Source organism: Myzus persicae, unplaced genomic scaffold, assembly GCF_001856785.1.
Source record: "Myzus persicae strain clone G006 unplaced genomic scaffold, MPER_G0061.0, whole genome shotgun sequence".
NCBI classification, from domain to species: Eukaryota; Metazoa; Arthropoda; class Insecta; order Hemiptera; family Aphididae; genus Myzus; species Myzus persicae.
In genome coordinates, this window is record NW_019101460.1 from 1,270,496 (window position 1) to 1,290,853 (window position 20,358).

At 29.6% G+C, this 20,358-nt stretch overlaps 1 protein-coding gene across 5 annotated transcripts in view; it reads left to right on the forward strand.

Annotated features, from left to right (window-relative positions):
- The window catches only part of LOC111029211 (UDP-glucuronosyltransferase 2B33-like), a 38,164-nt gene extending 18,017 nt beyond the window's left edge, over positions 1 to 20,147 (forward strand). For all 5 annotated transcript variants that reach the window (XM_022308148.1, XM_022308149.1, XM_022308146.1 and 2 more), the window contains 5 exons: positions 4,313 to 4,552; positions 5,012 to 5,194; positions 11,119 to 11,350; positions 16,574 to 16,793; positions 19,524 to 20,147. In XM_022308148.1, coding sequence (XP_022163840.1) covers positions 4,313 to 4,552; positions 5,012 to 5,194; positions 11,119 to 11,350; positions 16,574 to 16,793; positions 19,524 to 19,785 — 1,137 coding nt within the window. In that variant the 3' untranslated portion in view covers positions 19,786 to 20,147. The remainder of the gene's footprint in view (positions 1 to 4,312; positions 4,553 to 5,011; positions 5,195 to 11,118; positions 11,351 to 16,573; positions 16,794 to 19,523) is intronic.
- Positions 20,148 to 20,358: the final 211 nt, after the last annotated feature.

Below are 20,358 nucleotides of genomic sequence, written 5' to 3' on the forward strand. Positions count from 1 at the left end.
CACTCATATTCACGCATTTGGTTTTAGAGAATATCTTAATAATAAACTGTAGTTTAACATAGCTGAGGTCAGTGACATATTGTATCACCAACTTCGTTCAAAGTTTTTAAATGTGATAAACGCTGATAATTTGCTGCATGAATTTGGAATCCGAAATTTAATCGTCAATCACTATCCCACCAAAATCATTTTGCAGTTTCGTATTTTTCCAAACCCCACTCCGAACGTAATTATTATGGATAACATATGCTTATAATTTGTTTTATTATTTTATGTACTATGTAAGTATGTATAAAATTCAAATATTTACTAAAGAAAATATTTTTTGAAAACCAGAACCTGAACCAGAACCTTTTTATGAAAACATTGAGTACTGAAACCATAACCAGGACAGAAAATAAAAGGTACCAGTCCTTGATTTCAACAAGTATTCTACTCCAGAACATGAAATTCACAATAATAAAAAATATTATTAAGCCATGGTTGATAACTTAATTTAAAAAAAAAAACTATGTATTAAGAATGCAGTATAAATCATTGTAAAACACTCTGAGCTTATGCTCAGATTTTAATTCACCAGACTAGAAAAAAAAGAATACTTGACATACATGATCTTGTTTATTTCTCACATTTTTACAGGCAAGTGTCAATAATAATAATAATATGTTGACATTAATGATATAATTATTACATGCATACATGGCTGCCGACCCCCCCCCCTCCCCAACTATAGGAAAGTTAAAAAAATATTTCTATGGTCTATGAAAGTCACTGCAGATAGAAATTTTTCTAGCGTAGCCGTACAGGGAACAAAACCTAAAATAAAACCTCGACATCGGTATGCTAAACATTTGGGAAATCCTAGTTAAACCAACTCTGTGTTAACACATTATCAGCCCCCCCTCCCACCGTCAAAGAAAAATTCTGGTTACACCACGGTAATAATCATTCTATAAAGTATGGTCAAGCTCCGCTGGTAGTATGATAATTTACCAATGTCCACAATTACACGGTGTAAGATCACCGATAATCAAATACGGTTCAAAATCTATTAATAATACTAATACTATTGGTATATTGAGATCATGGCGTACTTTTTTATTGCAGTAAGTCGCAACTGAACAGGGCGATTTACCCTTAGGATACTTGGCAGTTGGTAGAAACGTTTTATGTGGCTTAAAATTAAATCATAAAAATTTACATTGAATAACGAGCGGTGGTTTAATAGCAGTATAATATTAAAAAACAGAAACCATTTTTTTTTTTTTTTTTGAAGTTTTGTAGTAATTTGCGATCAAATATCCATTACGCTCTACGCGTTAAATTATAAATTAAGAACGATATTTTTTCCTGGAATACGTTGGTCGGCTCAGATTTTTTTCCTCAAAAATCGGAATATATTTTAATATGTTTGATAATTTTAATTATTCGACGTATTCTCGTCTGTGGGGTAGAGAAAATATTTTGTTTTTATTTTGTAAATTTCCAGTCAACTTATTTGTATGGTCGGGAGGAACTAGGGAAACCCTACGCAATAACGATCGTATCTTCTATTCAATCAGGCCCGAATATAAGTGTTTAAAATAATATTATATTCGGAAGAGTAATTTGATTTAATCCGCTCCCCAGCGTAGGCGGCAGTACATTCCTAAACACTATATTCTGCTCAATACTATGTTCACTATACGTCATCTATAATATAATAACTTGTAAGTACGCAAATCACTTAATCTATAGAGCTACTCGTCCAAATCAACCTTCAGTTGGTACCTATGTGTATTGGTGTATCTAATTGCTATATTCAGAGTGACTCGTTAAGCACGGACACTTCCCATTTTATTCCTTAACTATGTATTTGAATTATTAAAATATTGATTTTTGAAATTTTAAATCTTATATAATAGGTACTAAATGTCTAATTAATATTTAAACTACTGAGCTTGTATTTATTGTCATTATGTATGGGTGTTTATACCATTTGACGATACCAACTCTTTTTTTCCAAATGAGAACCATCTTGTTTTGATTTCAAATGATTATAACGTGTAAAATATAAAAAATAGTATATTACGCTTACATGAAATGTATATAGATTGCTACTGCAATGTATTACATAAAGTTTAGTTCGAAGGAACGACTCTTTTAATTTTATTCTTATTTAGCTACAAAAACATTTTAAAAACAATCATTTACTTAACATTTTAACAAATGTATCAACGTTTATATAAACGTTAAAAAATCTGTTTTCATTTGAAAACTTGAAGTTTTTGTCATCGCTAGATACAAAATGGCGTACTATAAATCTAAATTTTCAAAAATATTGCAATTTATCATTGTTAATAACTATTGATTTTAATTACACAGGCGGGGTATACTAGATTATTATTGAGTCAAAAATAATCGGAATAATAACGACTTTACATATTTTTATAGTCAATATTTGATGATTGACGCATGCGCACGCATCGACCTTTCAACTATTTTTACGGTACCACATAATCGTAATGATATTTTATAGCCCAATGCGTGAAAAATAACAATACATACCTAACTAGATTATTATACAATATCATTCCATTCATTTATATCCTATATAATATTATATATAAGTGTGAAGGTCGTTAACATATAGGCGTAATATAAATATATATTGCCTAATATAGTATCCAAAGTACACATTTAAACTATTATGATATATCGATTGGGTTAGGTTAGGTGAACTTCACATTTGTTATAATGTACAGTGGGTTATGTACAGTGATGGCTTATATTATATACTATTATAATAATATTCGACTTATCTTAATGAACGGTTGGTCGTGGTTGCCAAATGATAAACGCGTCGTCACCTTTTTTTTTCTTACCCACACGCATTGGATCTACATTTAAGGGAACAAAAAAAAAAATTACCAAGTCGTGTCCAGCTTTTGGAACGAGTCCACGGCATGAATTCGCTGGAAATCAGCCCGAGTCCGTAATTCGATACAAGACAATAGATCAGCTGCCGGGTACGTTTATTTAGGACGGCAAATTGAAAAATCAAAATCGGACAATGTTTTATACTGTACAGGTATACGCACGCGTGAAACTTATGCGAAAAATTCTATAATACTCGTCAGGTATTACATTGTATTACGCGGAAAACGCATTTTCTGTACCCGGAACCCTGTCCACGAAAATAAAAAAATAAATCACTCGTAACGCCATGAGTCCGTGACCTGCAATAACCGTCGAGTGCACAGCTAGTGACGGGGAATAATGTTAATACCTACCATATAATAATACAGTTTTGAATTCACAGTATAAAATAAAATAATAATATACTAAGCACCCATCTCTGTGGTTATAACCCGAAAACTCTGACGAATGAAATTGTATTTCGCGTTAAGAAAACCGCGTTTTATGAAGGGGGTTTAATACAGGTGGTTTTAACAAAATTTTTAAAAAAATGAAAACAATTTAATTTGAAAAAAAACAGAGAAATGTTATACCGACCCAACGATGTGACGCCGAATTTAATAATGATAACGTTTATGATTATGGTAGTCTACCGTCTTGTATTGAAAATGTTCATGGTTCTGATAGTTATCATACGTAAAAGTACCACATTACGAGTTATGGTGGTTTTGTTCCAAGGGTGTGATATTATTCAAAGTATGGTCCTCGAATGTTATTTCAATTGATAGTTGTGACGTAAATAAGAAAGTCGAAAATATTTTTAAAATACGATAAAACATAATGACGGAAATAAACTTTTTAATTCTTCAAGTACAATCTTAAATCTAAAACACTTACTATAAATTATAATATTGAAAGTGATAATATCTGATAATGTCTCGGAGAAACTAACAACGGGTTTCTTATGTATTTAGTGTTTATTATAGGTTCAAAATATATTTTTCTTAAATAACTTTTTACATAACTTCAGCTGATGTTTTTATGCGCTATTTTTAAATATCATTGTCATTATTTACAAAATTTACTTTCAATTACATGTATAACTCGTGTTTGCGTACCAAATTCGGGAGTATAATGGTATGTCGTTCTTTTAAAACCTTCTGCAGATGTCGATAGTAATAATTTCGTTGTTTTATATACATTTTTGGGACTCGATTTAGATTTTCAAAAATCCATTCACATTATGTACTAACGTAAAAATGTTACACATCTCACATCACTATGGTCGTACTACTCCACCGTTTGGTATTTTCTTATAGCATATTAATTTTGCTCTATTTTTTCCTTTATCGACCTACCATCAAAATACAATATAACGATCGAACTATTTTTTTATTTCTTTACATCCATACAGATCTTCAACACTGGTTGCTTTGTGTCAATTGCCAATCATTTCGGTGCACCAGTCGTCGGTTTAACTTCGACCAGTCTCTATCCGTGGTTTGTCGGTATGGTCGGTGACGTGGTGATGCCGTCATATGTACCGGTAAACTTGTTACCGTTTACTAGTCGGATGATGTTTGCTGAACGCCTGATCAACTCTGTAATTCTGGTAGCGATGAAAACGTACTACAAATTCAAATACGAACATGCGGTGAGTACCTATGGTGTTATATTATGTCCAAAGGTTAAATATTGTTATGACTTATGATGAATATCTAAGTCGTGTGACTCGGATTTGAAGCCCTGAATATCCACTAAATGTTCTCTGGCAAAATTTAATAATAAAAATGTTTATGTAACATTTAAAAACGAAACTACATATTATAATAATATTATGTGTTTAATGTTTACTGTATAAATAATAATACATTTTAAATTTAAGAAATAACGTATTTTAATACAAAATAAAATACATTAAGATAATACGATATCAAAAACATTCGATTAAACAAATAAAAATTAAACGTCATAATCTACAGACAGATGTGAAAATATGATAGCTAACGTTTTTTCCTGTGTTTCGCATGTACTGGATGATTTATATTAACGATTTACGAACCCATAATATTCAGCGGCACAAACATATCCATGGTTTGCGTTATTTTAATAGGCTCAAGAAATGGTGGATAAATACTTAGGAAAACTAAATGGCGGTACAGTATCAGAATCCCTGAACAACGTAAACGCCATCATCGTAAACACACACTTCGTGTTTGGAGACACCCGACCGCTGCCACCAGGTATCATCGAAGTCGGAGGATGCACGTACAAGAAGCCAATGCCCTTGCCGGAAGTGAGTACCTATCTGTCAATGATATGATTTATGGAAATTTATCAACATGCGTTGATGTTCAAGTATGATTCAAATTAAGTGAAGTTTAAATTTAGAATTTAGATCATGTATCGAATGATTTTTTAACGCCCAAAACGATAAATCACAAATGTGAATTTAAACATTTATTTCAGAAATTAATCCATAACAAGAAAAATAATTTGGTTTCAAACTATATTTATTTTTTTAATTTTTTTTTTTTTTTTTTTTGTGTAACGTATGCTTCTGACATCATCCTTAAGAGCAGTAAAAATGCTACAATCTTCCTCGTGGGTTCCAACGTTTAATAATGATTTATGCTCAGACGATTTTCGTAATTTTATTATTCATTCAAAAAATATTAATCATATCATAAATACTAGATATATTCTATACACTATTGAATTATAATTTTCTATACTCAATAATTAACATATTATTTAGATTAATTGTTTTGCTATTTATACCACTAGCCTATTCAGTATTCATACAGTTGAACGGTACGTCGGTATTGACTTATAACCCACAAGTTATAATAACAGCTAGGAACATTGTATGAAATAATTGTATAAGTAATAATTATTCTATAATAATATACACGATGTGTTTTTGGATAAAATGAGGTCAATCTTGTGTATTACTACTTACTAGTAGAAAAATAAATAACTAATAGCAATGAATAATATCCATAGAAATATAGACAAAGTTTAAAAACTCTCCGCTCAAAATCATTTTACGTATGGGTGCAATTATTTATCATTGAATTTAAATAAGTAATTTAACATATGCATAACAGTGACCTACTTAATGATGAGGTAAACTCGATACCAGCTATATAGCTGCAAAGCAGCTTCTTCTGTCTTTTATAATAAGTGTTTTTTTAATAACAATTAATTATAATTTTCAAATTTCAAATTTCTGAAAATTTTGATAATCAAATAAATATTGAACCAATATAGTTAAAGGAAAAATATTTAAAACTAATCAACACGATATTTGTTAATATTTTGTAAACTGATATCATCTTCATAAAAAAAATTATAAATACTATGAATTAATACTAATGATTGTAATCCAAATGCCATCATTTGTAATATTAATAACATACCAATTACCAACCAACTAAAATCTTTTAATCGACTTTTCAAAATAAAAAAACAAAATTTTTATGATTTACATTTCTAGAAAAGATTTTGAATTACATAAATTGATCACCATTGAAAATATCTGTAATATCTACAATTAGATATTACAGTTTTTCCAAATAACAATACAAAATACATTAGGCTAAAACGTAGATTGCATATAATTGTTATAACACTTTAAATTACGTTCCTTACGATTTACAACACTATTACACTGGATTCACTTTTTAATTTATATATAAAATTACATAAAACTTTTTTAAATCTATTATAGCTGTGGAAAAAAGAACTGAATTTATACAAACAAACAAAATTTGTTTAATGCAGTACGTCACAATAATATATTTATACATAAATATGTAGATGTTATCTTGTTCTACAATAAATCTTAAATAAAATATTAAGTATTGTGTGCCTATCCATAAAACAGTTGTTCATCTGCATGAGACAGAATATTTTCTATATAATACAGGTTTTTCAAAAAATTTATTTATTTACAAATGACTTCTGAATGTCAGTTCCACATTTTTCATACATTTTACACGATATAGAGGGAAAAAATTGGTTTGGGTATCAATAAGCTTTTAGATATTATAAAGTAAATAAACAAACATTATTCATAGATGCGTATGACGTTAAGAGTTATTTCATATGTACGTTCAATGTGCATGATATAACGTATGCTATTGTTTCTTGACTTTGTGCATTTTTAGTAAAAACGAGTTGTTGGTAAATCTATTTGGTATTTTGATGTCTCGCAAAATATTGATCCACTACTCTGCTCATCTAAACTCAAAACACTTCAGAATAATTAATTATCTATTCGTTTAAAATTCAATTTGTATACAATTAATTATTTACAAAAATATTCTGTTTTGGCGTGAGAAAATTAAAAATATAATAATACTGTCATTTTAAAATGAAAAACTTAAATAAATATACATATTTAACGATAAAATACTAAAACTATAATAAATTGTTTTCCAAAAATATTGCTTTATAATGATATATATGTAAAAAATAATATTTCAAAAAACGTGAATCTTTTGAAAAAATAAGTTTTATTCTTAAACGAATTACCCTATACAGACTTTAGTCGTCATGCGAGAAAATGTTTGGACTTTATAGTGATTGAAAATGAGTATTTTTTTATGTTTTTCACACGGCTCGATGATGGTGTTCAATTTTAGTATTTATTCTGACAGCGGAAACAATACTTATGCCTTGCTGTATATATATTTTTGGGTTCATTTTATATTAAATTCTTTTTAATGAAAACGGTTTTTTATTCTTACAACCCAAATATGATGATCCTATAAAAGGATCGAACTCATGGATTTTTTTTGCTGCTTTTAAAAGAACCTATTCAACGAAGTTCAAAGAAGAGTAAATCTATATTCAAAGCTCAAACATGGATAGATACCTACCTACACTAATATTTTTATAATATTATTTGCTAATACGAAAAATGCTGCACATCGGAATTCCCGAAAGAGGTATTCAGGGTCTTAGCTTACATACCTACCCCGTTCTGACTCAGATTTAAAACACTTTCATCGAAACTAAATTTATTTTAGATTCTGAGAGGAGCGATTTATGAATTAATTTTAAAATGATGTGTATTTTTTTTCAATGTATCTCTGTACACAAACAAAATAAGTAATTGAAATGAAGCTTTGATTTTCAACATCAATATCATGTCTGTCAAAAAAATGACTCTAGTTATTGAATTCGAGATGCTAAAATGGAAAAATGGAAAAAGATTAATATTCATAGATACATGATTTTATAACCAAATGTTTGTATAAACATCTTATATACACCACGAAATATTAAAAATATTTTATCTGTTTTTGAGCTAATTATAGTCATAAGAATTTTTCTATTTTTATTAAATTTATTTAATTATGGTCCATAAAATATTTTTGGTTACGTCAAAAAACTTAAAAACTGAATATAAGATAACTCATAAATTATTATAATAACAACATTAAAGATATATAGACCAGATATTATGAACATTTAAACCTAACCTAACCCCGTATATGAATAATTATTTTTCTTCCATACAAATAAATAGGTAAGAGTTTAATAAAATATTGTTAATTTTATAGCATTTAACGTTTATAAAAAACCAAATCTTGATGTTTTTAGACAAATATTATTATTTAAACTTCAAAGTTCATATATTTTGTTAGTTTCAACTAGTAAGATAAATAATATCCACAAATAGAAAGTAGATTTCATCCAATGGTTAAACTGGTTTTGCGTAAATATTCACGTTTTCCCATAATTTATTTTTGTTTTCCACTATTATATTGAAAAATTTATATTTAATCCCTCGAAAGAAACAACCTGATCCAAATTGTTGTCAGAAACCACCCTCAAAGTTGAAAGTTGGAATTTTCCTACTACTTATATATAGATACAAAAAAACACATACACACATCATTGAAAAATCAATACATTCCACACTCTGCTCAGAATGTAAAATAATCATCCATTAGTGTAATTTTAGGTGCATTACCGATTCAAATATTATCTGTAAAATTATCTTAAAATTGGTAAATTTCTTAAATCCATTACAATACATACAATGAAATTTTTTAACTTGGGAATTTATTACTCCAATATTATTTAAATTATTGCGTGGATCGTTATACCATTGCAAATTTTAGTTGTTTTTTTGGGCAATTAATGTAAAATACCATATTTTTTTGCATTAAGTATGTATATTGTAAAAGGCGCATAGCTTTTGTTAAATGTGTACATTTTATAATGTAGTGCAGTGAAAATATAATTTTGAACCCTTGTAATTACGTTGGTGCTTATTCAAATTATATAGTTCAATCGTGAAACATATTATTAAAAAGCTAAATATGCTAACATGTACGTATTAATTATAGTAAAAAAATATAAACATACTTAATCAATAACATAATATTTTATTATTTTATTTCTATGTTGAAATAATAAAATGTATTACTACCAAGAACAAAAGTTACCTACATCATTACAGGTTACCTACATGTAGTTATTTATTTGAACACAATATGTTTATGATTTTTAGTATTAGCGATTTGATAAATTTGTTCTCCATCATTAGTCTATCTAGACCAGCTGTAATTGCAATTTCACCGATCTCTTAATGGTATAAAAATATATAACTAACCTAACCTAACCTAACCTAACCTATTGACTGACCTTCAATAAAGTATGAGCGCAGTCCGTTGAAGTGTGAATGTAAATGTTCGATGAAATGAGAACTAGGCAGTATACAAAATCATTATATTTAAAAAAAAATGACAAAATAACAATAATTTCTTCGAGTTTGCCGGTAATCGTATCTTAATCCACCGGAAATGTTTACCTAGTCGTCACGCTTTGGGAGGTATACGGAATAACTTCTCTAGTCCATTTAGTAACAATTTAATCGTTTAATAAATTATTTGCTGCTTGAACGATTTAAGTGAATGTTTCACACACTTTTACAGTGTTTAATTCGAAAAATGAAGAGCATTAAGTCGTCAACATGACGACGCTCATTTAAAGAAAAATAATAATACAAATACATAATGTTAAGCACAGATACTTATACAATTCACCTTACTCGAAGAACTGTATTGTAAATAAAAATTTTGAAAAATGCTAAGATTAAAATATATAAACATCAGATAAATATTAGTTGTTTATTACACTGTTTGTAAATTAGGTAATTATTGTACGAGTAGTTGTTGTCATCGTCTCTCGAAACGGTTTCATTATATCTCCCTTTAAATCTTCAGACTCGAGCAATAATCCTTCACGTTTCTTTTACTGCAGTTTGTTTTCGAGAGTCGTATTTTTTGCTTTTATTTCTTTTTTTTCATCAAAACCCCGTTGTTATTTTTCACTTTTAATTGCACCTGCAACATTTACTCTTCTGCGCTGTCATTAGAACATTTTTATCTTTTCGTTCGTCCTTTTGTCCATCGGCCATCGTCCAATGCGACGTATATACATTATATAATATGTGCGTTGATATATTGTTTTCCTTTCGCATACAGCACGTCGCAATACGTCCGTAATGCGGCTATTTAAATGAGATTTATCCCGCCTAAAAATACTCGAGTAGCCATTAATACTATCTGTGAATTTTTCCAGCACAACGATTTTTGACCGACGATAAATCTGAAACGTCGACAAAAATGCATTATTCTACTAGCCACCCGAAAACGATATTGACACACGAAGTATTCATACTGATTGGTCGTATAAGCCTAAACCCAAACATATTTACTCCTCCTTCTCTTTTTAATAATAATCTTTACTCACAATATGTCTATTATTATAAGATAAAAAAGCAAACCAATTAAAATGCACATGTTAAATTGGGCGTATGCCCCTTTGTGAGTTGTATGCATCTTTGCTGTGCATTATTTCATAGTTGAGCGTTTAGAAGAAATTCATACTTAATGTCTGGAGTGGAAAGATGCCAGGGTGATGTTCTTGAAAATCCTTGTTACTCTATAAAAAATCTATTGTTATTGTTTTCGACTGCTTAGGCATTAAGCCCTCTTTCTAAAGCTTTTTAGTACATAATATTTATTTTATGGTATATAATACTATATATATATATGATATATATAATGTACCATAAACAATTTGTTTTCTTGTACATTAATAAGTGCACCTTACAATTAAAAATATTATTAAAACATAGCACCACCCATTTATCAATGTCCAATATCCTCTCATGCACAAGCGCATCTCTGTAAACAGGACTTAGAACGGTACGTGACCGAGGCCGAACGAGGTGTCATTTACTTTTCGATGGGCTCAATAGTGAAAAGTTCGTCCATACCAACCAACCAAAAGATGGCCATGCTCCGAGTGTTCGGCCGACTGGACGGCTACAGGGTATTGTGGAAATGGGAGGACGACCCACCACCGCCGGAAGTTCGTCCCGAAAATGTCATGTTCGTGCCGTGGATGCCTCAGTTCGATGTGCTCAGTGAGTGAACGATTAAAACAACATTAATGTTTTAAATAACAAATAATAAAATATATGGTCTCTTGCAAATAGTGGTATAAAGATGATGATTATTGTGTTTTTGATTAAATTTCAAAATTTAAAGATACATATCGAAAACACTAATAAAAGGCACTTTAAAAGGGCCTGGTGTTCATTCACCGTTCTTTTAAGTTCTAAACATAAGCAATTTCAATAAAAACAAAAATTTAAAGATTGAAATATTTTAATAACAGCTCAAACTTTCAAAGTACTTTACAATTGTATAGGTGGTCCTATACATAAATCATTGCCAGTGTTGGTTGTTGCGTGATAACAAAATTACATAGAAATTTAATTAAGGCATGTTGACCCAGATCAGCTATTACTACTTCAAATGCAATATTAGAGCTAAAACACATTAAATCAAAAAAGAATAGTACAAAAATTCCGTTTTTTTACTCTTTTTTAAACAGCTTTAAGTTTTTTGTTTTAAATTATTTTGAAAAAATGAGTTTTCGTTATCTACAAAATTTATTTTCCTTTAAATTATTTAACTTTTGTTTTTTTTTCTCTTAAGTATTGTAGAAGAAGTAATCACCGCTATTTGTAGGTGTTTTTTTGCACTAACAATTTAGAGGTTTAATGTTCACTTAAAATATAATATATGACTTAGGTACCTAACTACCTACTATTATTATACGTGCACATTGTTGGCTGTTGCTATGTATATTTTATTATAATTATCGCTATTATTATTCACAACTCTAGACATATTTGTGAATGATAGGTTACCCAATACTCGGTAGCTTTTTGTTAGCTATTCGGATCACAAACTTTGACGACTCCCAGCTTATTCAAACTCAGAACCCCTCCCTGCCATAATATTATTATGAACAATGACCACTAAACATTTAATATTTATCTATTAATATCCACATTTTTAATTACCATTATTATTATTATTATTACATCTGGAAATAGAATTTAATAATCTACCCGTGACTCGTGAGACCCTGCATTTTTCCATTCAACATTAAAGACCACTTCTGCCGCATTTCGTTTTACAATCCATAAGTTAAAATGTATGTATAGTCCACTCTACTCCGAAACCTCTGATTGACGAGTTAATTAACGTAACTGCTGATCATTAATTTGTTTACGAAACACAAACATTGTGAATATGTATACAATTCAATTGAACAGATCTACCTACGTCGTTTGAAGCAATAGTGGCTTAATATCAATGCACTATTATGTACAGAATATTCGGTACGGTTAATAAGCTAACTTTCTACCAATGTAAATTATTTCAAATAAACGCATATATAGTATATATTATATACGAACAGCATACGCATGACAAGTCGGAATAATCTCAATGTAGAACAACGTTGGTACTTTTGAAGTAGAAGAAATACCCTGACGGTATTTTATTATTATAATGATGGAATCGATTAGTATAAAATAATAATAGAGACCTATATAAGATATATATTTTCGTTTATCGTTTCGAAAGTAAATATTTTATTTTATTTACATGCACGATTTAAAACACGACCTAGAAACAAAAAAATCAAAATTGCCGAGTGATTTATGATTTTGAATGTCTGTTGCAAGTAATATTATTTAAGAAAATATTAAACACTGTTGTTATTCCAACAGAACATTTTTAGGCTTTTCTATTTAATGTTGTATATATAATAAACATAGTTCGATCGTTTTTATTAAATAATTACAGTTATATGGGTAATTAAATAATCCAATTTAAATATAAAATCCAAGAGTAGTAAACAAATATGAATATTATTATCACCTGCTTAATGATAATTCCATATTATTCCTAATTAAAAATTTTTATCTGAACAATTAACTTCTTCAAATATTACAATTTACCATACAGTAAATTACACAGAATTAAATCTCTATTAGGATTAAACTTGGCTTAAATAAAAATAAAAAGTTAAAATTCTAAATTACAAACTTGTATTCAATTTCTAACCCGTTATTTACTATCCCATCTAGTATTAGCCAATAATTTGCAGCATTTTTATCAATATGCGTTTTAAAAGGTTGTAAAAAGGTTTTAATAGGTATTATGAAATCTACCATTTAAGAATACTCAAACAGTCATCCTACAATACCCAAACTACGATATTATAACATTTAGATTAAAAAAAAAATATTTTAAAATAGTTTTTAAATGCTACAACGCCCAAATAATAATATTGTAATACAAAATTATGTTATAAAAAAGTAAGAACATATAATATGTTATTAATAAATTACATTCGGATATCCATTAAATTCAGCTTAAAATACAAAAAAAAAAATATCAAAACATTTATTTAATAGAAAACGTTGAATAACATTTTATAATTACTAAAAGTCGGAGTACAGTAAGAGTCGAATATATACCTCGTTATTTAAAAAGCACTGTAATAAATGTGTTTAATTTGAATTCAATGATAAATCGTTGCATCCGATGGAAAAACGAAATTGAGTGTCTAAATTGAGTACAATTTCAACAAATGTTAGTATTTTATTTTTAGTTTTTTACCAAACATTTTGATAAGTACTGAGTATTTTCGATTTTGATTTTTGAAATAATAAAAGTACCAATTGGATTCAATTTTCTAAAAGAAACCCCTATTGAAGTTGATGATCAGAGCATTTTTTCTACTGGAAAAAGTGTCTCCAGACACAAAAAAATACACATCATTGTAAAATCAATACATTCTTCGCTCCACTCAGAATCTAAACGCAAAATAATCTTGATTTATTTCAAATCAGAATTATATGAAACGAATATAGTACGGTCAGATGAAACATTTCTACCACAAATAGAAAAAAGAACCATTAGCTTCAAAACTCTAGCCCTAGTCGTCTCACCTCACGATATTCCAGTCTGATAATACGACAATTAATTATATACTAGACATTATCAGTTCTTTTATTAAATCGTCATTTGATAAGTTTTCGTTCGAGGGTGTCGGCTTTGAAGTACGATTTAATTGAAATTTTACATCTATGCTTGTATTATAATACCTATGTACATTGTACACATTATACAACATACATGTCTCTAAATTTCCGTTAATTAATTTTCAAACAAATATTATGTTTTATGCTAAAACGGAGAGATGCGGGCAAAAACGAGCACGATCCTAAGTAATAATATTTATTCCTTGTGAAAACATAATGCAGGTATGTTATTGCTATATCATTTTACTGTACGATTCTATGATACAATGTACGGTGTTTTCCTCTTTTCCTGACATATCCTATGATACAGAAATCGTGACTATTGTCAAATATTTCATTACGTTTATTAAACGTTGACTATTGAGCTGCATATTGCAATGTCCGTCCATAAACTATAATGATGTGACCAGAAATCAAATTAAATTTGTGATTTGCGTTATTTTTACACATATACGTAGTTAATGATTATTGCACGTACGGTGTACATATAAGTAACGTAATTTAGCAAGAAAAAGTAGTTATAGTCGAGGTTTTTATGAAACATTTCGAATATCTGTGCAATAAAGATGGTGGTATATAGTGGATAAATAGTAATTACGACTGAAAATAATGGATATTTTTATGATAATATTTTTATTCTCGGATTAACAATACCTCTAACAATATTATTACAATCGATTACAACTTAATTTTTGCCGTTAATAGGTAGTTATATCGGTTAGAGTTATTAATTATTATTATTATTATACCTTTTAACTCATATGATTTTTTTTAAATTACTTTTTAATTTATATATTGACTTAATTAAGTTCCCCAAGTTTCAACTGAAGTTTAAACACACAATCCTTTAATTTAATACGAACTTGTACAGATATTTTTTACTATTCAGTAATAGTTATTAATGTTGGACCTTCGTAATTTTGTAACTTAAAATATTTTTGTAAAATATACATAAGACATAACTAATAATCTATTTTTAAATCTAAAAGTTTATTTTAAATTTTCGATATTGTTTTTCCTTCCTATAAATGTTGACAAATCATAATTTATATAATTGTATTATTTGTATTATTTTCCCTGCAGAGAAAAATTTTCAAAATATTCAGACTTATAACTGTAAATTATTTATATCAGAAACATATTCGTATTAAAATATATGATATATTTTACAAAAAATACTCCAACCTACCTTATTTCTTATAGTAATGTACAAATAATATATATAAATTATTTGACCTACAAAATGACGAAGTACACTTGGCTCATACTGTACAACAATGTGATTACCTGCTTTTTAATGTAAATAGTCAATAACCTTTTCAACCATTTTTTCATAATTTTACTCCATTAAATTGCGCCAGTGCCATAATAATGAAAAAATAACTATTAAATTACAACGAAATTAAAAATAATGCAGGTAATACCTTTTTTATATTACTTGGTATACACGATCAATTGTTTTCTTTTATTATATCTGAAAAGAAATCAATAGACTAATACTGGGAATCAATATTTATATTGAACACAATACATTTTTTGCAAAGCATAATATAATAATCAAACTCAATATCCAGTATTAATGTTTAAAAGAAAAAAATACGTTTGTATTAATTCTCTATAGTTCAAGTAATTATTTATGTAATTTATTGAGACAAAAAACGTTTCTTAGAAACTGAAAAAAAATCATCCCCGGCTGTAGACTTAAATCATAAAAATACAATTTAATTTGATTTACTTACATAATTAGTAATTGAATTCATGCGAAAATAAGACAAATAACTAATATTTTTGTATCCAACGTAATATTATTATAATATCTTCAAGAATGCAATGATTCAATCAGTGTATAGTAACAAAATCAGTTTTAATATAATACACGTGGGTCTTGTGTAAATAAAAAATGTCTGTAACTAACAATATTTCAATAAAGTCGAAGACCATGATTTAATTTTATATTATTACACTATTTTTTAAATATTATTTGACTTGGATCACATTAAAAAAATAATAATAATATTATTATATTGTTATATCCGCTTTTATCGTACGCTGCTCGTGTGTAAATAATAATAGTCATACTATCATTCAGCAATCGACTGTGTATTCGTGACACCGGTGTAGCTAAATAGCCTACCCAGAACGCCGTGTAACCATAATTTTATGATTGATAATTGATTATATTGTCAATCACGAACCAACAACACGTAAATGACCGTTGTATTCCTTTGTACCATATTCTAGATCACCCAAACGTTAAATTGTTTATATCACACGGTGGTCTAATGGGAATACTGGACGCTCTTTACTCGGGCGTGCCCATCGTCGGAATACCCTTGTTCGCCGACCAGTTTTCAAACATGAACTTTATCGTCCAAAACGAATGTGGACTGCAACTGCAACTCGACTTGATCGACGAACAGGTCGCCGGTGACACTATATCCACTGTGCTCCACGATGATAAGTAAGCATTATAGCAGTACCTATTGATATAAATTATATATTTTATAGCAATCTAACACACTAACCTACAGAGTAACTACTTGTATGTAACTTAGAATACTATAAAATAACCGATAAAAATTTAAACATTTAAATTTATATACGCTTAGGTAGAATTTACATGTAATATTATATCATAATATTATAGTTTCAACCAAAACTATTCGTTGTCAATCAATTATTTTTCAAGACGTTGTCAGACTAAAAAACCATTCGCAGATTTATACCTCACTGAAATACTGAGGCAACATTGCACGTTAACTTAATAGGTCATACATTTTGTTTTACCAACATCACATCAATACCAGCTCTTACAATAATTATAGAGACATTGTATAACTGTTATACAATTAATTTCAAGGAGACTATAGGGTTGATTCAGTGCCCCGGATAAGTTTTCTGGCTATGTAATTATGTGAAAAAACTCTATCTATTCGTTTTGATATGAATCACCCAGTATAAAAATGGTCATTTCCATATTTTGTTTCTTAATTGACTCTTTATACTGTATTACTGCAGTTCTAGTTTTCTTAGTAAAAAAAAAAAACTGTGCCATTAGCTTAGACACTCTTAATAGCTGGAGCATAGAGAGCCTGGTCTCTTATCTGTATTTTGTCTCTGATGAATGCTGGTGTCCAATATTGCTTTATAATATAGTATTTTGTTTTTATTTTTACATAGGTACCTTGTTACTTGTTTAATTTGCCGTCGTGAGGTAATTCTACGTACGCACTAGTTCCGGATATTGAAGTAATTAATATAATTTTAAAGTTCTAACAGAAGTTCAGGAACCTTAAATACTCGTAGCCCATTTTACAAACGAAATACGTTAACAATTTTAAACGCGGTGGCATTCCGAATGACATAAAAACCTATAATTATTTTTAAAAAAAAACCGTCAGCAGTCCCCGCCACTCTATTATATATGATACGTTCTTCTTACCCTTTGAGATCACCACAGAATGTATGATTAGCATGTGCTCCGTATCATGTTTATTTATATGATACTATGGTAGCTGGGTATTTATTATAATATGGATGATGATACCTAGGTGGGCAGGTCGAAACGTATGGTTCACATTTCTACCTTTCGCATATATTTGGTATACTACGGTGGTTGGATACAGTTGCAATATGTGGTTTATTATAATATTATCTTTGTACGGAGGGCTGTATTTTACTCCATCGTGGCGTGGATATAATAATAGCGGGCGAGCACACATCTTATTGTTCGTATTATACTATTATCATTATTATTATAACGCTATCATCAAAACGTCAACGCCGGAAGTGGAGACGATACGTTTCTGTTTTTTTTTCGTCGTTGTTGGCGTATTTTACCGTACATTGTCGTATACACTGTACACACAATACCAACCCATGCTTTTAGCGCCCCTCCCTCACGCTCACCTACTCGCAAAGCTCAAAAATCTAATTTAGAAAAAGTCTTACAAAAACTTTTCTCTTGATGCATTCCTAGTACTTACGTAAAAATATTAAATAAACTCAAACGCAATTATTTTAGTCACGAACAATCTCGACAGATATTGTCAACATTTTAGTCACATACCGATACGGTAAACAGTGCCGTGTGACTTTAAACTATATCATTGCAGCGTAATTGAATATGAATGAACGTAGTGGCCGTGGTGATTTTCAAATCGATTATGTACACAAATCTATTTACCGACGATTCCCACACGGCAAATCTGATTAAACGCATCTCCATATGTTTATACATTTATTTGCATGTTATGAAAATTTAGTGCAAGTATCTATGTACGATATACCTTTTTTAAAATTCATTATTTCGCTTGATCATATTAATTGCTTTATCGCCTATATTCTTATATTCTTAACGTTAACACATATCAATACACCATACATAATTTTAGCGCAGTTACTAATAAAAATAAAATAGGCTGATTTCTTAGTTACCTAGTTAGACTTAGAAACCGTTAAATTTTTCTAACAGAAAGAGGGATATTTTTAAAATTCCATAATCACCATGATATCCCCAATATTGATTAATGCTTTAAGCGACTGACGAACTAACGAAAGTTAAGAACTGTACTGAGTTTTAGACATGTACACAGGGTTGCAACTTTACTACATAACAGGCATAATATTATAGACTGAATAGCATGTAGACACAGTGGGTAGGTGAACGGGTATTGTCTGATTGCCACCCTCCAAAACTGGTCGTCATCGAGTACGGTTCTTAACTTAAGTGTAGTACATGTACAAGCATTCATTTAGGAAAGTCTTTGACACAATTATTTTAGTTATTAGGTACTTCAGCTCATGGTTAAACCCTACTATAAAATTGAAGTCATGCTAAATACTAATATCCGTCGTAAATCGTAATATTAAATTATAAACGATCGAACAATAGCGTAACTAAAATCAATAGAACAATGTGATCTTTTGATAAACTGCGTGCTTAGATTGATACTACAACTCGCTTACTGGGTTAATGAAACCCATAAAATGTACTATACACGATAAATCCATCACGGGTGCTTGTTAATTTTTATCATTTGATCAATTTATTTCGATAATATGTTTATTGTGCATGCTCGCATAATATACTAAAATAATTTTCTATTATTAATTTTTTTTTTTTTTGGAAAGGAACATAGTACATATTTTGTACGACACCATTATTATTTATTACATTTTATTCTTGCAGGTATGCGAAGAACGCGAAACGGTTTTCGACGCTGTATCGGGACCGTGACCAGGACCCGCTGGAAAAAGCTATGTATTGGGTCGAATACGTTGCCAGACATCGAGTCGACCTAATGCTTAAGCCGGCCACTCAAGACTGGTGGTACGAACGGTGTTTGCTAGACGTGGCCGTCGCGGTGACTGTAGCTGTGGCCACTACGGCATACTTGGCGAAACGGGTTCTAGCCAAAAGCCGAATCGCTGTGGCTACTGATCACCGCTAGGACCATGCTGCACATACGAGAATTCAATAATGGCCAACTTCGTTCAGCACGTGGCTTATGTATGATATCCAAGGAACATGCATCGAATTGTACATATTTCTGACATGCAGTGTCATTGACTGAAGTGGTGTTTGTAGGGGAAATTTTCACTTCCATTTCTGCAATAAGGGACGAAAAGCGAGACTGGGAATTCCATAGTTGCTATGATACACCTGTGTCAATAAATTTACCGATCTCCAGCCAATCATATTCAACCTAAAAGTCTTGTTATTTAATTCATTAAATAATATTAATAACATAAAATATAACGTGTTGACGTGTTGGGTACATTTATAAACAATAAATAATAATTTCCGATTGTATTAATTGTTCTTCTCTTGACAGAAAGACGAAAAGCTCAATTATTACAGTTTATTACGACGGCACATTAAAATCATGTTGCCTAAAACCATTATACTCACCGCGATTAATGTAAGTCTTATTAAATTCTAGTTTCCGGATCCGGATGTCTGGTAATTATACATGGAGGAGGTACTTATATTAAATAATTGGAAAGTTGTAGCCCCGATTTAA